The sequence below is a fragment of the Anthonomus grandis genome, chromosome 3 (genome assembly GCF_022605725.1).
Source record: "Anthonomus grandis grandis chromosome 3, icAntGran1.3, whole genome shotgun sequence".
Classification (NCBI taxonomy): domain Eukaryota; kingdom Metazoa; phylum Arthropoda; class Insecta; order Coleoptera; family Curculionidae; genus Anthonomus; species Anthonomus grandis.
This window is the reverse complement of record NC_065548.1, coordinates 46183910-46203815: the sequence shown is the minus strand read 5'-3', so window position 1 is coordinate 46203815 and position 19906 is coordinate 46183910. Positions and strand designations below refer to the sequence as shown.

The window sequence follows — 19906 nt, the reverse complement described above, 5'->3', positions numbered from 1 at the left end:
TATAAAACACATTTACAAAAAAAGAATCACATTACAAGAACCACCTTGGCTGTCATGGCGCGTTTTGAAATGATGGATGCCCTTAAATTATTTTATTTATCTAGGGGCATAATTAATGCATTCGATGCACTTATAACGTGAATAAATTCTTGATAGGATCATCGACGATGCAATTATAATTGTATGGTGGTATTAATGATAACTTTGGTGCTACCGGATATTAACAGCTTACGCCAATAACATTATTAATTGTTTGTAACTTGTAATTAGTAAGTATACTTTGAAGATACTAATTTAGTTATTATTTAAATTTGATTAAAATAATTGAAATTTCTACCGAAAACGTTCTGAAAATTAAAAAAAACAAATTTAATTTACTCGTAGTTATTTGGAAGATCTTTTGGTATAGAAGAAGACCTACTCTCCTTTAATTGAACGGCACTGTAAACCGTCATAATTACCCTTATTGGTCGGACTATAATCCACACATTTATCACGAAGCAGTTACTCAACATCCCCAAAATTAAACGTTTAGTGTGGTATTTATGGCAATCATATTATTGGACCATTTTTTATACTCGGTAATCTTGATGGGGACATGTACCTCAGATTATTACAAAAAGCTATCGATCCGGCAATAACGAATATTATTGGAAATGACAATAACAATCAATAAGTTGATGTTTTAGCAGAATGGTGCGCCCCCTCATTACGCAATAGCTATCTGCAATTATTGTGATGAGAACTATCCTGATCGTTGGATTGGACGGAGACACTTTGTTGAATGGCCCGTCTGGCGTCGTCGCCCGATCTTTCACCTCTGAATTTTTTTGTTTGGAGTCACCTAAAGAGTAAAATCTATGCAACCCGATTTAAACAAAATCTGTATTATTGCATGGAGGTCAACAATGGCCATTTTCAGTATTTGCTGGACTAGAATTTATGTATGATTGTTATAAATTAATAGTTTGACAGAAAATTTCAACTATTTTCCAAAAAACTGTACTAAATGCTAAAATAGTCAATAGTTTAAGAACCGATAAAGTAAAATTCTTTAAACTAGGTATAGCCGTAAAGAGAATCAAAAGACCTTTCAACCCAGTTATTACTCGGCCCACGTTTTTATTTAAAATTTTTGAGGTTAGTTCCATCTTGACTAAGCGATAACAGATGTATTATATTTTAAAAATGTTTTCCCTTGGTAATTTGAATTGTTGGAGCTTTTTCATTTCATTAAAATCTCTACGAGCTCGACATGGCCGCTGTTCGTTTTCGTTTAGCCACCCTGTATGTATATGTAATTTACAGCAAATAAATAAAATTAAATATCGAGTCTTTACATTCATTATCATTGTATTGTATCTAAAATGATTAAGTGTCGTCTACAAAATATTAATAAAAATTTAGTGTACTACCACAACATTTCGTTTAAATCTCGACAAACATTTTGCAAAACTATCGCAAAATAATTTAAATTATGTATTTAAATTAACCGCCATAGAGTTTATCCATCTTTTATTTATTGGTTAGAAATTAGAAAAACACCAGATTTACGTTGGCAACATTATTGGCTGCAGTGACCATTTTCACCGGCTTAATAGTCATTTTTGGGTTTTTTTTAATATGACGTGATAACGTGGTGCAAATGTGTTCTAATACTTTTGACGCGGTTTAATATAAGAAGAATATAGAATACCACCAGATGAACCATAAAATAAAGAACAAAATTAGAATATAGAAAGACTTGACGATCAATATCGCAAAATCGAAGTTCTAGAAGCTAAATATGATACTCTTAATATGCACAAGAAAATTAAAGAGGCTGCTGGTGTATACAACTCAGGTAGCGAAATAACGTCAAATGAAGTCATTTTTAGGTTACATTGGGGCCACATACTTTTTGTTACCTAAAATGATCTCCGAATGACGTCATTTTAGGAACGTCACTTTGACCTCTGTAAAAGACGTCTTTATGTCGTCCTGATTGGTCATTTTAGCCCTAAACGCATGGCCTCATCGACGTCTTTCAGCCCTTATTTAGAACGTCTTACCGATTTCTCTTAAGGCGTCATTTTGGATGTGACATTTGTACGTCGCTTTAAGGTCGTAAGAACGTCAAAATGACTCGTCATATAGATAAACAAAAAGTACGAAAAACGACGTCTTTAAGACATCTCGGTTTATATTGCAATAAATATGCATATAAACAATAATATTGCGTTAAGATGACGCATTCTCTTAGACATTGCAGCTACAATAATATATACAATAAGATCAGATATTCCTGAACAATATACATGCGGAGAGCTAAATATAACTAAGAAAAAAGTCCAAACTCGTTGTAAAAAAACGAAGAGTCACTAAACGTAATTGTGAAATTAATATGGTCTACCGATGGTGTGTCATTCCTTCTAACTGGCTCAAATCAACATTTATACCGCTTCCAGAGAAGAACACGGCAAAAAGTTAGATAAGCTATTAACACGTTAACGACTATGTGCACCATATTGGTGCACACCCTGGTTTCTGCACAGACCGTGTGACCTTATTTGGGCACAGTGGATTGTAATGTTCCAAGTCGTGTGGGTCTAACAGGGACGCAGCTACGTGCTTTTTATATGTATTGTTTGGTTGGTCTGGTCCCTGGGAAACAAAAAATTGCATTGGGTTGAGATTTTTGTAATGTTTTTAAAATTTTTTTATAGGAATTCAAAAAATTATAAATTTTTAACTTTATCAGCGAAATTTGTACATATTTACATTGTACATTATTTGTACATTTTTAAGTTTAAAATTGCAAACGTGACAACAAAATGCTCTAAAAAAATACGGCGACGGATTATCAGCCACGGAATTTGTTGTTTTGATTTGGTTATAGTGTCATTTGTTTTATTTTGTCGGCATGTAAATATTGTTCTTCTGTTTACTGCCTGCGTTCGTGTGATTAAGTGGTTGTATATAATAATTTATTTGGGTTTATATAAATTATGTAACGATACTACGGAACTCTGTTTTTAAAAAAACTTTATTCAAATTAGATATGTCTTATACAGTACAGAGTTAATTCTAGACTAATTAATAAATTTACGTACAATAAAAGCTGAAGTTTATAAAATGCTGAAAATAGGAAAAGGCAAAATGATGATTCGGCAAGCTGGTTGGTATTGTACAGTTTCTTATAAGTTAAATAAGGATATAATATATAACTCCTCCCCTTTTAGAACGAAGCATCCCCTGGAAGATTTACTCTTGGGCATCTTGGCTGTAGGGGAATATCTTGCAGGGTAGGATCTTCGACATTAATTCTGGTCCGTTTCCAATAGATATTTCTCTTGTAAACAAGGTAAAAGAGCACTGCGGCTATTAGACCAATATACAGAGTGGTTGTCCACAGGCTTGGTATATAATATTGGTCGGCTGATGTGCTGTTTTCTAATGGGATAATTGGGTTTAGCGCTGGAGTATCTAGGCGCAGATTTTCCAACTGTATGTGAAACTGTTCGAGAAACTTTTAGGTGTGAACTCAAGCTTAGGGGCATCAATGACCAAAGGGCTTCCATAGCTCGTCTCTTGAAAAATTAGTATTTGTTTCCTGTAAAAGATTTTGCAAGCTCCTTCTTTAATTAGGTAAATGCCTTTAAGTTCTTTTACATCTATTTGCGACTGGCAGTGAATTTATAGTTTTTCGGCTTTGGGAAATAGTGCCAAATATTGGTTTAATTCAGAAATAATTTCTATGTGGTTTTCCAAAACATGAAGTTTGAGGAAGCGGCAAGTACTGGTTTTTTGCCCAAACAAAATTTTACTTTCGCAAGTTGCGTTAATTATTTTTGACTGCAACGTGCTTGGGCAATAATACGGTTTACCTCCGGTACATTTGTCACTAAGAGGCCTAATAAGTTCACCGTTTTCTGATTTCAGACAATATTTTATTTTTGGAATTATTGCAAAATATTCTGAATTAATTTTTGTTGGAGTTGGAAGTAAATAATATAAATTAAAATTGTCTTTATATTCTATGGGAAGTGATAAAAAACACGATATTTTGTTAGAATCGATTTTGCAAGAGATTTTTATAATGTTTTCGAAATTTATTATGTTCTCGAGTTTCACATCGAATGGAAGTTGGTTCTTATAGTGTGTGGCAATTTTTTGCAATTCATAAAACAAATCTTTAGATTTAATTATGCTAGGGTGCATTACGCCCAGTTTGCAAAAGGTAATTGAATTTTCGATATCTTGCAAAGTATTAAGTATGGAGTTATATAAGGCTATTAGTTGATTAAACAAGTCCTTGGCAAAAAGCATATCTTTGAAACTAGCATCTTTAATTAATTGGTTAAGCTGCAATATTCTTGATTTTAAAAGATTTTCATTGTGCATAATACTTTGGACAGTATTATTAAAATTTTCGATAATTTGTTTATTAACGGAGTATTGCATTTTAATTTGATTTTCTAGATTTTGGTCATTTTTTTGAAGATGTTGTAAAATTGTGTAAATTTTTTCACCGTCTTGAGCGTCTAAATTTCCAGTTATGCTTTTAACAATAGAACCCAAGCCATTAATTATACCTCTTCTTGTGCGGTTATGTTTATAAAATTGTATATTTTCAATTTTTTCAAAAATGCAATATTGGGAAAAATTTACAATTTTGTAATAATTGTCTAAATCGAAATTATACGTGCCGTTCGAGAGGGACGACTTAAGTCTACTGTATTGATCATTTAAATTAATAAATTCATTATAAAGGGGCTCCAGACTAAAATAGTGTACAAAAGTGTGATCTGTACGTTGTAGTTTTGCAGGTCCTAGATATATAGGCAGGATGCCTAGGTTGCTGGTGATGTCCCTTATTTCTGTTCCTTGTCCAAGCGAAAGGAACCTGAAATATTTTGAAACTTGTAGGGTTTCTTTTTAGGCCTTTTTACATTGGAAAGATGTATTTTTTCAGCCGTATTACCGTGTGTTGTTTTTAATTTTGCAGTTTTTAAAGTGGGGTCGATTGTTTTAAGTTGTTCGTTTTTATATTTATTTAGAGTTTTGCTTTGTTTTTGTTTATTTTTATCGTACACGGTATCGGGTATTATCGGCAATTCTTCACGGTGTTCATTAGCTTTATTTATATCCACTTGTTTTTTCTTCTGAATATCATTATTAATTTTTTTGTATAAAATTTTAATTTTATCTCGGTGGTTAGAAATATAATTATTTAACAAATAATTTCATAAGGTTTTAAGTTAGTTACAGAATGAATTGTATTATTATAGGCAAGAATAGCGTAATTAATTTTTATTTCTATAGGTTCATTTTTATATTCATTTTGATTATTTAATAGTCTAATGTGTTCAATAAGGGTAGAGTGAAAACGTTCTATAAGCCCGTTTGACGCAGGGTGTTGCGAGCTAACAAAATGGACTTTAATTTTATGCGTTGTCAAAAGTTCAGAAATAATAGAGTTTTTAAATTCTGAGCCATTATCAGAAATGATTTGATCTGGTATACAATGGTGACTGAAATATTTTATTAAATTATTTGCTACTTCAACCTTAATTTGTATGCTTGTGCATACTTAGAAAAAGAGTCTATGATAGTAAGGAATTTACATTTTTCCAAAGTGATGCTGTCTATATGTAAAATTTGGAATGGTTTTGTGGCTGTTGGGGTAATGTTAAAATTTAATTTAAGAGGTCGTCTGTCATATTTGGTAATTTGGCAGAGTTCACATTCATTTATATATGTTTGAATTGATTTTTGTTGATTTGGCCAATAATAAATATTTTTTATACGTTTTTCCGTTTCTTCTATGCCTCTGTGGTTTGTCTTTCCTTCATGGTGATTTTGGATTATATTCTTAATTTCGTCTTCGGTGGTAACATCTATTAATTTTTTAGTGCATTTTATCATGGATATTTGGGAGTTTTTATTAAAATATTTTTGTAAAACACTGCTAAATTTTTCATATAAGGGATCCTTAAAATATAAATAATATTTAATTTTTGGAGCAATATTTTCTTTAATGAATTTAACCATTTCTTGTTCATAGTTATTTTTTGAAAATTGTACATGGATTCTTTTCTTTGTTCGATACAAAAGATTGACCCTATTAGTATCTGCAGGAGAGAAATTGACTTCTGAGATAATTATTTGATTTTTTCCATAATTTACGGGGCAATCTACGATTGGTATTCCTATCACTGGATTCTCGTGATTTGAGTGTACGGTTTCGTTACTATCGTCTTCAGCTACGTTTTCTCTGTTATCCAGATCTCCCGTTTCAACTATTACAGATTCATTTTCTCTATTGTTTTGTTCAAGTTCTTGGTTAAATTGATCTATGTAGTCATGTAAAGAAAAATTTTGCTGTTGTTCGGATGTTTCATTAGCGTTTAGTTCCATACGAGAAAGGGCATCGGCATTTTTATTTAAAATGCCCTTTTTGTAAACGATTTCATAATCAAATTCCTTTAATTTGAGGCGCCATCTTATTAACTTTGAGTTTGGTTCCTTTAATGAAAATAGCCATTCGAGGGGCTTATGATCGGTGACGATTTTAAATTTACGCCCAAACAAATATGGCCTAAAATATTTGGTTGCCCAGATTATTGCCAAGAGTTCTTTTTCTATTGTTGAGTAGTTAATTTCTGATTCACTTAAGGTACGGCTAGCGTATGCTATTGGCAAGTCAGATCCAATTTTTCCTTGTGAAAGTACCGCTCCTAGAGCAAAGTTCGATGCATCACAGGTTAAAATAAACGGTTCGGCAAAATTTGGATACTGTAAAAGGGGTTCGTTTGTTAGAAGGTTTTTACAAAATTCAAAGCAGTTGATATAGTCTGGATCCGAAATGTTTACAATGGCGTCTTTTTTTAGTCTTTTTGTTAGAGGTTTAGTTAGTTTCGCAAAATCTCTAATAAATTTACGGTAGTACCCTAGTAACCCAAGAAATCCTTTGATCTCTTTTTGATTTTTTGGTATTGGGAATTCTTTTATCGCTCGGATCTTATCAGGATTGGGCTTTACACCATCGGGTGTGACTATATGGCCCAAATATGACACTTCTTTTCGCAAAAATTCCGATTTGTCTAGTTGGACTTTTAAATTGGCTTCTCTAAGTCGATCGAATACTTTCTTTAGTCTGGTTATATGCTCCTGGATGCTGGTGCTAAAAATGATAATGTTATCTAAATATACGGCGCATATTTCATTTTGATATCCTCGGAGAACATTGTCCATGACCCTCTGGAACGTCGCCGGAGCATTTTTTAGCCCAAACGGCATTCGAAGAAATTCGTAGTGTCCGTTTTCTGTATTAAATGCCGTTTTCTGGATATCTTCTTCTGCGATTTCGATCTGGTGAAATCCAGAGGCTAAATCTAATGTAGTAAAATACTGACAGCGCCCTAATTTATCCAGCAGGTCGGTTATATTTGGTAGTGGATAGGAGTCGCCTATGCTTTTTGAATTAATGTTTCTAAAATCGACGACAATTCTCCATTTTTGGCGTCCAGATGAGTCAGCTTTCTTGGGGACAATCCAAATTGGTGAAGACCAAGCCGAATGGGATGGCCTAATTATATTTTGGTCCAGCATGTCCTTGATTTGACGTTGTACTTCCTTTTTGTGTATTTCTGGGTACCTGTATGTTCTGGTGTGTACGGGAATATTATCTTTTGTCCTGATATGGTGCTTAATTTTATTAGTAAATGTTAGTTTATCGCCTTCTTGATAAAAAATATCTGAATATTCCCTTAAAAGTTTAAAAATTGCGTCACGTTCTTCAGAATTCATATGTTCATGCCGAATTCTCGAAAAATCGAATTTAATTTTTTTTTTATTAACGTTATTTAAATTTTTATTTTTATTAAAGTTACTTGATATTTCATAATCACAAAAGTCTATGACCTCTATTGGGTTGGAAAAATCAACATTTTTCTGCTGTTCTGACGAATTTAATATAGAGCAAATGGCGTGATTATTTTCAACCTTCACAATGCACTCGGGAATTTCAAGATTATCCGATTTCAAGTGGGGTATTATCGCGTTACCGTCTTTTATATTTTTTACTTTAAGTTTGATAACTTGCTCTGACCTTGGTTGCAGTACTATGAAATTTGTATTATGGGTCATCACATTATAATATGAGAGTTTTATTTCAGTATCTGGAGTACAAAGAATATTTTTATTTAAATCGATCATAGCCTTTAATTTTTTTAAATTATCAATACCAAGTAAACAATCAAAGTAATTATGAAAATCAAAAATATAATATTTTAAATCAAGAGACTTTTTTGTTTTAAATATTTTAGAGCAGGGAATTAGAGTGCTAAAATTTTCAACTGATGTACCATGGGCAGTGGAAATTTGAAACGGATCATGTTTTCTACAATTTTTAAAATATTTCATAGCGATATCAGGTTTGACGAAAGATCTTGTGCTACCTGTATCAATAAGGACTTTTAAATTAAATTCAGGAAATATGATATATGGTAATTTGCTTTCGTTATAAGTAAAATTCATCAGTTGGAATTTTGGCAATCTTGTAATGGTGTCAGTGCTACCGAGGCTTGTGACCGAAAAAACTCGTCACTTTCACAGGGCTGTTCAATAATACAATCGGATTGATCGTTTTCGTCATCAATCTCGTAAAATATATTATCATTACTTTGTTCGTCCATGTTATGTAATTCCTCAACAATAATATTTGGGTTATTTCGCTGATTTTTAAAATAATTATTACTAAGGGGTGGCTTAAAAGTATTCCTCGTTGAAATTGACATTGGTGTGGGTGCTGGGAAAGATCTATTTTGGTTAGGTCTAAAAACGTTTGTGGTGTTTTGTGTGTTTAAATTTGTTTGTGTTGGGTTTTGAGTGTTTTTAAAATTCTGACCAATATTGCTTGGACTTTGTAAATTCTGAGTTTGAAAATGTTGCCTAAAATTGCTGGCTTGATTTTGATTTTGTAAATGTGTATAATTATTATGGCTATAGTTTGTTATCGGTAAATTAAAATTCCTTAGCATATTTGGATATTTAGGCCTATTATTATTAGATTTATTAAACGTTTTTAAACTTTTTTGTTCCGCTGACTGAATTTGAAAATCGTTAACTAACATATTTAAAGCTGTATTTAAATCCTGTGGATTTTTGGTTCTCATTAATGAACCAATTGGATCTTTTAACCCTCTTAATAAAACCCTAAAAGCTAAATTTCGGCAGTACTGAGACAGCACTGGAGATTCTATCACACTTGAATGTGTTGAAATAAATGATATTTGCAAATTTAATAAATTTTGTATTTTATTATAAAACTCGAATGGTGTCTCATTTTCTTGTTTTATTTCTGCCATTTCGATATTTAACGTATAAATATCACGCTTATCAGCATAAGCATTTAGTAATGCATCTTTTAATTCTTGCCAATTTGTTATTAAACTAGATGAAATATTTATTGCGGCTTCACCTTTTATTTTAGAAATTAAACTTGACATTAAATATTCATTTTGAAAATCAGTTAAATCTAAAGTATTGTAAAATTTATTTACAAGTTTTTCCGAAATATTTAAAAATCTAGGAAGTAGTTCCGTTTCGCCATGAAACTCGGGAACCATGTCTAAGTATTCCTTTTTTAAAGAAGGAAAGGTTGGAGTCGAAGCTCCTGCACCTTCGTTAGGCATATTAAAATTGTTAAAGTTACTCTCTTGAATTTTTTTTTCCTTATTAAAGTTTTTGCGATGTGCCTTCGCTTTTACTTTTAAAGGAGATCTTGAACGATACTTAAAATTAAAAGAACTTGGTGAGCCAGAATTAATATTCTCTGTATCTGAAGATGATGAACTTTCGTATGAGCTATCACTATCAGTATTAGACACTCTAAATGACATTAAATGTACTTACAGCAAAACCAGTATCTTGTCCATACGTAGCCCTTCAATGTCCCTTTGAAGTCTCGTCTTTGGATCTGGCTGCTTCCGACGTTGATATTCCGTCAACGACGTAGTACTGTTCCGGATCTTCTCGTTGAGCTACTCAATTCACCCAACTGGTTAGAAGCGCGAAAACGACGTAAAAGTCCAAAACCGCACTCCCGAAAACAAAGGTTCACCTCCCAATAAATCGTTAAAACGAACCGTACTTTAAGCTAAGAACGTGAGAGAGTCCTAAAAGCCCGACTGCGCCAATTATGTAACGATACTACGGAACTCTGTTTTTAAAAAAACTTTATTCAAATTAGATATGTCTTATACAGTACAGAGTTAATTCTAGACTAAATAATAAATTTACGTACAATAAAAGCTGAAGTTTATAAAATGCTGAAAATAGGAAAAGGCAAAATGATGATTCGGTAAGCTGGTTGGTATTGTACAGTTTCTTATAAGTTAAATAAGAATATAATATATAACTTATATAAAAAATATTTCTCGTAAATATCTAAATGATGAACAACTTCAACAAATCTTGGAAGATAGTGATTTTGAATGTAGTGAGATCGAAAGCACCTTTGACGATTCAGATGCGGATCCCATATTTGAGGCAGATGGTGAGTCCAGTACATGTAGTGATGAGGTTATTTTGCCAAGTAAAAAAAGAAAAGTGGAACCTACACCTGGGTCTAGTAATAGACCGGATTTACCTGGCAAAGATTCTAGTGACGACGAACCGGAAAACGAATCTGATTCTCCTGTTTTTCCTCCACGTTATAGTAATTTCGTATGGAGTGATGTTTCTATATCTGATAAATTAAACGAATTTATGTTTACTGCAAGACCAGGATTGCGACAAGAAGAAATAGATCATCTGAAAGGCCATAAACCTATTGATTTTTTCCTATTATTTTTTGACGAGGAAGTTCAAAAATTACTGGTTACGGAAACAAACAAATACGCTACACAACAAACAATAAAGGGTATATGTGAAGAGTCAATCACTGAACGTGAACACTCCATTTTGGCTAAGTGGTACGACACAAATGAAAATGAACTTTTGCATTTTTTTGGTCTTATAATCTGGATGGGACTTGATAGGGATGGCCTACGATTAGAGATTATTTCAGTAAAAATATTCTTTATAAAAGTGATGTTCCAAAATTAAGCCACATAAGTAGAAATCGGTTTGAGGCATTGCTACATTGTCTGCATATTTCTGATAGTGAAAATTGTCACCAGGTGATAGATTATATAAGATTTCTCCACTTGTAAAAATGTTAAATAAAAAATTTCAAAACATTTGCAGTCCAAAAGAAAAAGTATGCATTGATGAAACAATGGTTCCATTTAGGGGACGGTTAAGCTTTCTGCAGTACATTCCAGAGAAGAGGCACAAATACGGTGTCAAACTATTCAAACTTTGTGTTGATGGGGGCTACACTTTTGCGATTAAAATATATGGCGGTGGTGGTGGAGGGCAAACTTTTGATAAGCCATTAGCTACAAGGGTTGTCATGGAACTAATGGAACTTCTTCTGAATACTGGTAGAACCCTATTTACCGATAACTTTTATACAAGTGTTGGTCTAACATATGAGCTAATTCAAAACCAGACAAATTTAGTTAGCACCCTGGGTCAAATTCGAAAACTTAATCCAAAGGCAGTTACAAGTGCCAAATTAAAAAAAGGTGAAATGAAGATGCAAAAAAAGCAACACGAAAGTCGTAGTTGGAAAATGGCGATGTTTTATTTCTGACAACGCAAGCTATCCCACAAATGGTTGAGATTCCAACAAGAAGAGGTAATATTTTAAAACCATCAACAATAGTGGATTACAATACAGCAAAAGGCTTTGTTGATATTTCAGATCAAAAAGCTGCTCATAGTTCTCCAGTACGCCGCGGAGTCAAATGGTACAGAAAAATTGTCGTCGAACTATTGACAAACACTGTTCTAGTCAATGCCTTGGTCGTGTTCAAGGAAGTAACTGGAAAGGAAGTAACATGAGTGTGACAGAATTTCGCGAGAATATCGTTTGTGCTTTGTTGGACAACGAATCCAAAAATAACATACAAGTGCAACATATTTTAGAGGAGAAGCAACCTCGAGGAAGTTGTTCAACTTGTTATGAACAGTTTGCAGAAAGAGAAGGGCGCCAATCAGCTATGAAAAATGCGAAAAAAATACATTCATTTTGCCCTGCATGCTCTGAAAATATTTCATATGTGTGTAAAATGTTTTTTTGAGATCCATACTGCTTCCATTAAAAGCAATAATGGTTAGTAATTATATTTTTTGTATGATTAGAATATTATGTTATATTTATAATGAGAATTGTGAGTTTTTGTTAAAATAAAATGCAAAATAAACATTTCTGGGTGTGGCCCAATATGGTGTACATGGTCTGTGGTAAACTTTACTTATTTTACTTCTGCTCAGACCGCGTGTACCAAATTGGTGCGCATGTTTTTTTTTACAAAAAACTCCTTTCCATCAACTTATTTCTCAAAAAAGTATATTATGAAACTGTCTTTTACCAAGATTTAGGAAAAAAATACCCTAGTCCAGGAGTAAAGTTTCAAATACTAGGGCTGGTCGTTAACGTGTATTAACAGCTTTAAATCAGTTTTATAAGTCACTTTCTTAAGATTTTCTGAACTAAACTGCACAAATTAGGGTAGATCAACAGATATTAGTCAAAAGTCGAATCAAAAGGGGTATCCGATAGGCTACATCCTTTTACCATTGTTTCTTAATATAAGCTTTGTTCGCGGTGACAGTCGTGGACAAGTTCAGAATTACTTCGCATTCTTAAAAAGAGCGTTCGTGGTTACTAATCCTGAACATTTAGTTTGAAATCCTGCATTCGCGGATGTTGTGTTACTTGTTCAGGATCAATCTGTAGCTAGTTTAGTCGACCCTTGAACTCTCATTAGAATTTTGAGTTCTAGACTTGCGCAGCAGATTTTTAATGACATGTATGTTGACTATTTACTCTTTTTGTGATTATTTTCTGATAAGTGGTTCTCATTTTATTTTATTTGAAATTTAAAACCAATAATAGTTACTGTTACAAAAAATAATTGCTTGTCATACTATTTTTTATTAGTTTTATGAGTATTTTGTTATTGATCGATTTTGTTTTAGATTAGTTGTCGATGATAAAATTACCATGTCTGATCATTTATGTTCTAGTGAAGAGGACTTCTGGTTTGGAAGTCCTCTTCACTAGAACTTGGTTGGAAGAGGTTTGAGGAGCTTCCAAAAATGTTGGATATTTTGAAAACTTTGTCCTATAATTTGACGATAAACTGTATTTTCAAAATTTTCGAATGAGCTTTGCACTGACGAATGAACTGGCAGATCGATTTGCTGCATCCCCATTTTATAAAGATCAGGAAGGAGACTCAGAAAAAATAGCTATATTAAAATTTATTACAGTATTTTTTAGCTACTTCTCTGCTTTAAATCTTTACTGTTTAAAGAAAAAAAAAACTTTTCTAAACAAAATAATCGGAAAACATAACCTACAACCCCAACAAGTTTAGATGTTGACAGTCCGTGGATCGTTCGCGGTTGAAATAAATCCCAAACCGGTTATGAAACACGCATGCTCCTAACCTTGAAGGATGAATAGTTCCTAACTGATCCGGGATGCGTTCAGACTTGTCACCGCGAATAAAGCTATTTACTCAAACAAAATATTTGAAGGTACACTAAGAAACGACCCTGAAAAAAATTCCATTAAACACCGTCATAATTGCGAACTCGTGAAGGGTCATGTGTGACCATGTGGCAACTAATCGTGCAGAATTTAGATTAAATTTAAAGTGATTAGTAAGAATCAGATTGAAGGAGGTATTCTACAGGCACTGAACTAACAAATCAAACGCCTCCAGTCACACAAATATCTTGGATACAAGGTACACGAAAACTGGGAAGCTATGCAGGAGGTCCGCTTTGAGGTCCGAGAAATGCTTTGGACATTTCCTCAGAAACAAAAAATATGGACTTCTCAATTTAATAATAGAAGGTAAAAATTAAGGCAGAAGAAGACGAGGGCGCCGTAGAATATTGTAGATAAACAATTTGCGACAATAACATAGTGAGACTACGATAAGTTTCTATAGAAAAGCGGACGACAAAGTACAGATAGCGCTAGTGAATGCCTACGTTCATAGAGGACAAGGCGCTTAAAGAAGAAAAAGAAAAATAGTTGTTGTTAGTTTGCACTTAAAAATGGTTGCAGATACTTCCCAACTGAAAAATGCTCGTGTTGAGTTTAAAAATGATATAAGTTTGAACTGCTAAAAAATAAAAACGAATTGGTTAATTTCTATGATTAATGTTTCATGTTGTAGTTTATTATGTAACATTATGTTTTAAACAAAATATCATTAAGATGTCCACCTTGGCTACGGCGGCAGACGTTTAGACGATGAACCCAATTTTCAATCACTTTTTCTAACAAGTTGGGCTTTCAACTCATTGATGGTTTGAGGATTGTTAGAATACACCTTCGACTTTACATATCCCCAAAGAAAAAAGTCCAGGGGAGTAAGATCACAGGACCTTGGTGGCCAGTTGATATTGCCATGTCGCGAAATTATTCGATCTTCAAAACGCTCTCTTAATAAATTAATTGTGGCTCGGGCGATGTGTGATATTGCTCCGTCCTGTTGAAACCAATTCTGTTCAAAGTCTCCACCATCAATAGGGAACTAACATAGAATTTTAAATAAGCTAATTATACTATAAAACACAAGAAAACGTAGAGATGATTCCAATATGTCAAGTGAAAAAACAATTTTTCACTCCACGTTCGTAAAAACTCGATTCAAAGTTGCTACAATATTCAAATTTAAGGTTTCGGCTAAGAACGCGTTTCTATTGGCCGTGACGTCATGACCCGTGTTTCTCGCCAGCAACACGGGTCAAAAACTAGTATTTTTATTTTGTGATTTAGTGATAAAACAATGGATGAAGGTTTTTGTAAGGGCCAGTCTGATAATTTACCTAAGGTGGACATGTTCATGGTGGCAACTTTTATAAAAAATGCAGAGAGCTTTTCACTAGGAGAGGTTCGGGGAGTTAAAGCAGACAGGTAAATAATACATAGTTATTTTTATTTATCGTGTTCGCTGTTTATCATTCTCGAGTGTTTGGTAGAAACGACTTAAGTCACTATTTTGCAAAATTTGGAAAAATAATGGTCCAGTCAATATTTTCCTTTCTTTGTAGCAACTAGTGTTGGGACTCGAAACCAGTTGAATACTGTCACTTATCATTATCTTAAAATTAGAAACTAATAATTGGATTCACACTAACTTAAAATACCTATTCTAAAATTCATTTTCTCGAAAACAGCAATTTTTGACTTAAGTCCTTATTACCTGACCTTAGAGCAGTATTTTTTTGATGTAGTCATGTCATAAAAATATTTATTAAAGAAAATCAGGGTTTTCATAACCTTTATTTAATTTATTACTTTAATTATAGGTCAGGTAGATAATCTTATGGAGATGCTGCAGTTGGTTGGGTACAAGTTCGCAGAAATCAGGACATATGCACTGTAAAAGGGAAAATTACATCTGAACATAATGTGAGAAAGCAACAATATTCAGTGAGCTGTAGCATTAATGAAGTAACTGAAGAAGTAATAGATGTCCAATGCTACGATTGCGCTGCTTCATTAGGTAGGCACCTAAGTATTTATTACAAAATTTAAAATTAATAAGATAATCTTTATATTATTGTTTTCTTTAAACAAAAACAAGATAAGACCATTTAAAGTTATTGCTAAATAAAATATACACACTGTACTTTGTTTTTGCAGGGGGCTGTAAGCACACTATAGCATTTCTAATGTGGTTGCATCGAAGAAGCGAAGAGCCTTCTCCTACTGAAATTACTTGCTATTGGGCAAAAAGTAAGCTTTCAAAGGTTGGAACATCCATTAAATTCATTACTTTAAAGGAATTTGGTGCAAAGGAAGAACTTGCCTCAGATGAAGAAAGTACTAATTTTCTTGAAGAAGTTTTGAAGAGAGGGAGCGAAACGGATTCTGACAGTCAGTTGCTAAAACATTTTGCTACAGATGAAGGAATTGATGAAAAATTAGGATTGCATCAGTTAATGCATAAATTTGTTTTACAAGGTGGAAAGAGAGAATATTCAGAGTTCTTCACCTATTGTTCAAATGTAATGAACATCCAACTTTGTAATGAGGCAGCTATAAAAACTACAGAGCAATCAAACTGCAGCCTATGGTATAATCTTCGATATGCCAGAATCACAGCATCAAAGTTGTATGATGCTGTACATTGTAAAAAGTGTGACGGAGTTTTCGTCAATCAAATTTTAGGTGTTTCAAAGATTAAACCTAATTCTGCAATGCTAAGAGGAAAAACTTTGGAAAAAGAAGTTGTAAAATGTTTAAAAAAAGAACTTAAAACTAATTTCAAACATATTGGATTGCAATTAAACCCAAAATATCCAATTTTTGGTGCTTCTCCTGATGCACTCTGCAATGAATATTGTATTGAAGTCAAGTGTCCAAATTCAGAAAAATCTCTTTCAACATATTTAACGAAGGACAAAAAAATTACTGCTAAGTACAATGCCCAAGTGCAATTGCAAATGTTTTTATTCAATAAAAAAAAATGTTTATTTTGTATTGCAGATCCAGATTTTAAAAATAATTCTAAATTTCAATATGTATGGGTAGAATATGATAGCGAACACTTACAATTTTTATTAACAACTGCAGAACATTTTTGGAGGGATAATATTTTTAAGCACCTTTATGATAGTGCAACAAAATAAAAAAACAATGTAAGATTGATATAATAATAGAATTTACCTTTTTAATTATTGAATTTTTTTAGGTGGATGTTACAACAATGAAATTAAAACAATTCTTAATATATTTAAAATATGTATTTTTGGTATTTTCTAAGCATATTATTATATAAGCACTTACTAATATCTGAGTTTCATTCAATTCAGCATTATTTTCCCTTAATTCTAATACAAAAATAACCAACTCAAAAAATTATATTTTGATAATGGTACACAGTTCTATAGAATGTTTAGAAACATAATATGTACCTATAACTTTAATTTATGATATTCACTTTTCCTAACCCTGTATATGATTTTGAAGAACCTGTCATTCACAAAACAAAAAGTTGCATTATATTAATTTTTCATGAAAAAGTAAGTAATAAACAAACATTTAAATAATGAGCATTTTATTGTTTTCCTGAAATAATCCCTGACTGTAAATTTATAAGTCCACATACTATTTTAATAATTTGATCTGTATGTGGTAGTAATTTAATATCAATGCAAGCATGTGGAGCCAGAAATGAAAATTCCCTTATTCTTCGAATAACTCTCTCCACATGTATTCTTAAACTAGCTATACGTTTAGTCTCAAAAACCTCATCTTTTGAAGATTTAACAGTTTCTGAAACACTAGGGGGTCTAACTAAAATACAATTTTTGGAAACAAGTAAATGTTCAATATGTTTAAATCCTCGATCTGCCATTATGGCCACATTTTCTGGTAATATATTTAAAAAGCCACTGTGTTCTACAATCACTGCATCAGATGCCCTTCCACCAAAGCCAGTAGAAATGAAATTTATTATACCATCAGGGGTACAAGCAATAAGGTATTTCAGAGTATTGCACTTTTTATAATCTGACCATGTTAATGACTGTTTGATAGCATCAGATGGCTTTTCAATTTCTATTTCGAGACAATCAATAATACAGAACACATTACTATATCGAGCTCGGAAGGCTAGTGGTAAATTTGCTTTGATTTGATTCACTGAAGGTGATATTATACATTTTCGTAAAAATTTGCTAATAACAGGCAAGGATTTAGAAAACATTCGTGAGGCATGAACTTCAGTTGTACCAAAGTCATCCCCTAAAATTGAAAATGAATGCCCAGTTCTTATTTTCTTTAATGTTAAAAATATATATCTACTTTCTAACCCACTATATTTTTCAAGTAACTGAATTACATAATATGCAAATTCTGGTAATCCCAAATAAAGACGTGGTCTGCTTTGTAATTTTTGCATGGTACATTTTAAAAATAGTCTCTGAATGTCTACCTTTTGTTCACTTTCTAGTTCTTTTCTTTCACTGGATGACAACTGATATTCTTCAGAAAAGTCACTTACACTATATAAACTTCCTCCTTCACTACTCTTATCCACACTTGAATGCTCAGAAACACCTGAACATACACTAGCGCTACTAGTACATGGCACTGGTTTAGTTGGTGTAGTTGCGACATCATATGTAGATTGTTTTAAAGGGGATAAGGCAACTGTAATACCGCTACGAATGTTGCACTGTAAACACTTGCTTCTGACTTTTGGATGGGCTTGGATAGAAACATCCTTTTTTTTAACTGCTACTAAAACAGAGCTGCCCCCTGCTACTTCTTCAATAACTCCTACTTCGCTTATTTTGGGCTCAGTATGCTCCTGATTCTGCAGTTCTCTCACAACCTCCCCCTCAGTAAATGCTCGAGTAGACGATATTGCATCAGCCACAATTTGTCTTCTGATTCTTTTAGCGGCTGTTAGTCTAGGAGGCTGACTGAAGGTTCTTTTCCTATCAGGCTGGCAGTCAAATATGTGAGGTACAGAATGTGGTTTCATTATTTTTGGGCCACCCATAATCTTAAATTTGATATAATTGTCCATATCTTCTTCCAACTGAAAAAAATATTAAATTAGTTTCAGTTCAGATTTGAAAAAAGTAGGTCATATTGAAAATGCAGATTTTTTAATAGAGACTGGTGAATAATTTTATTTCTACTTACGTTAAAATGATCTTCACAAACATAAACTCCTTTATTTGACAGCGATATGTCATTTTCATTTCTCCTACATGCTTTTAACCACTTTCTTCTGCGGTCCTTATTTCCTGGCAAGCTTATAAAAATCTTTTCTGGAGTTTTCACTGTTGTATTTTTACATAATGGTACTAAACAATATTTATACTTTTTACTCATGGTAACTAAATTGATATTCACGGTCGACAAATAAACAAAATTCGCAAACAAACACTATAAACAGAGCTACAAACATCAAAATGAGAAAATGGCCTAATTTTCGTTCCGTAACGCACGCCGTAGACCGATCGATAGCGGGTCATGACGTCACCTGCATAGCGGGCTTGGTCAGGCGTTTCAAATATGTTTATGGCGGGCTTAACTTTATCAATTTTTATTTCATGAACCGTTTATTTTTAAGACGTGTGGTTTGGCATGGGTACTTTTTCGATAATACTAAATCTATTTATGCATTAAAAAAAATGTGTAAGTTCCCTATTGCAGGCCAAAGAAAGTTTGTTATCATATCGCGGTAGCGCTCTCCGTGGACTGTCACAGTACGCCCCCCTGCATCCTCAAAAAAGTATGGACCGATAATTCCACCGACATGCAAACCACACCACACAGTCACTTTTAACAGGTGTAATGGCACCTGTACTATTCTGGGGATTGTTCTGACACCAGAAGCGGCAATTTTGCGTATTGACAACGCCACTAAGACAAAAATTGGCTTCATCTGAAAAGATGATTTGTTTCCAAAAATCGGCATTTTGTTCCAACTGCAACAGGGCCCAGTCGGTAAACGTTCTTCGCAAACCATGGTCAGCAGGCTTCAATTCTTGAGTTAGAACCATCTTATATGGATGTAGGCCTATGTCTTTCTTCAAAATGCACCACAGAGACATTGGTGAAATGCCTAATTGCTAAAAACGGCGCAAAACAGACACATTGTTATTCGCGTCAACACTTTCTTTTGCAGCGGCAATGTTTTCAGCGGTCCTTGCATTTCATCAGGCTCTAACCGATTGCGCATTTTCGTAATACCTTTTCACGATAGCTATACGTTGCTCTTGACTTAAACGATTCATGATGAAATGTCAAAGTATACTTATCACA

General features: G+C 33.1%; 2 protein-coding genes across 2 annotated transcripts; one reads left to right on the top strand and one right to left on the bottom strand.

Moving 5' to 3' along the window:
- Positions 1 to 14903: 14903 nt before the first annotated feature.
- On the top strand, positions 14904 to 16833 carry LOC126734668 (uncharacterized). The gene is made up of 5 exons (XM_050438368.1): positions 14904 to 15031; positions 15481 to 15623; positions 15764 to 16147; positions 16292 to 16568; positions 16815 to 16833. Exons 1-5 carry the CDS (start codon positions 14904 to 14906, stop codon positions 16831 to 16833), a joined length of 951 nt encoding a protein of 316 aa, XP_050294325.1.
- A 232-nt stretch (positions 16834 to 17065) lies between these two features.
- LOC126734120 (uncharacterized) lies at positions 17066 to 19098 on the bottom strand. The gene is made up of 2 exons (XM_050437653.1): positions 18779 to 19098; positions 17066 to 18671 (listed from the first exon to the last, which is right to left on the bottom strand). Exons 1-2 carry the CDS (start codon positions 18968 to 18970, stop codon positions 17181 to 17183), a joined length of 1683 nt encoding a protein of 560 aa, XP_050293610.1. The 5' UTR covers positions 18971 to 19098; the 3' UTR covers positions 17066 to 17180.
- Between the last annotated feature and the right edge of the window lie 808 nt (positions 19099 to 19906).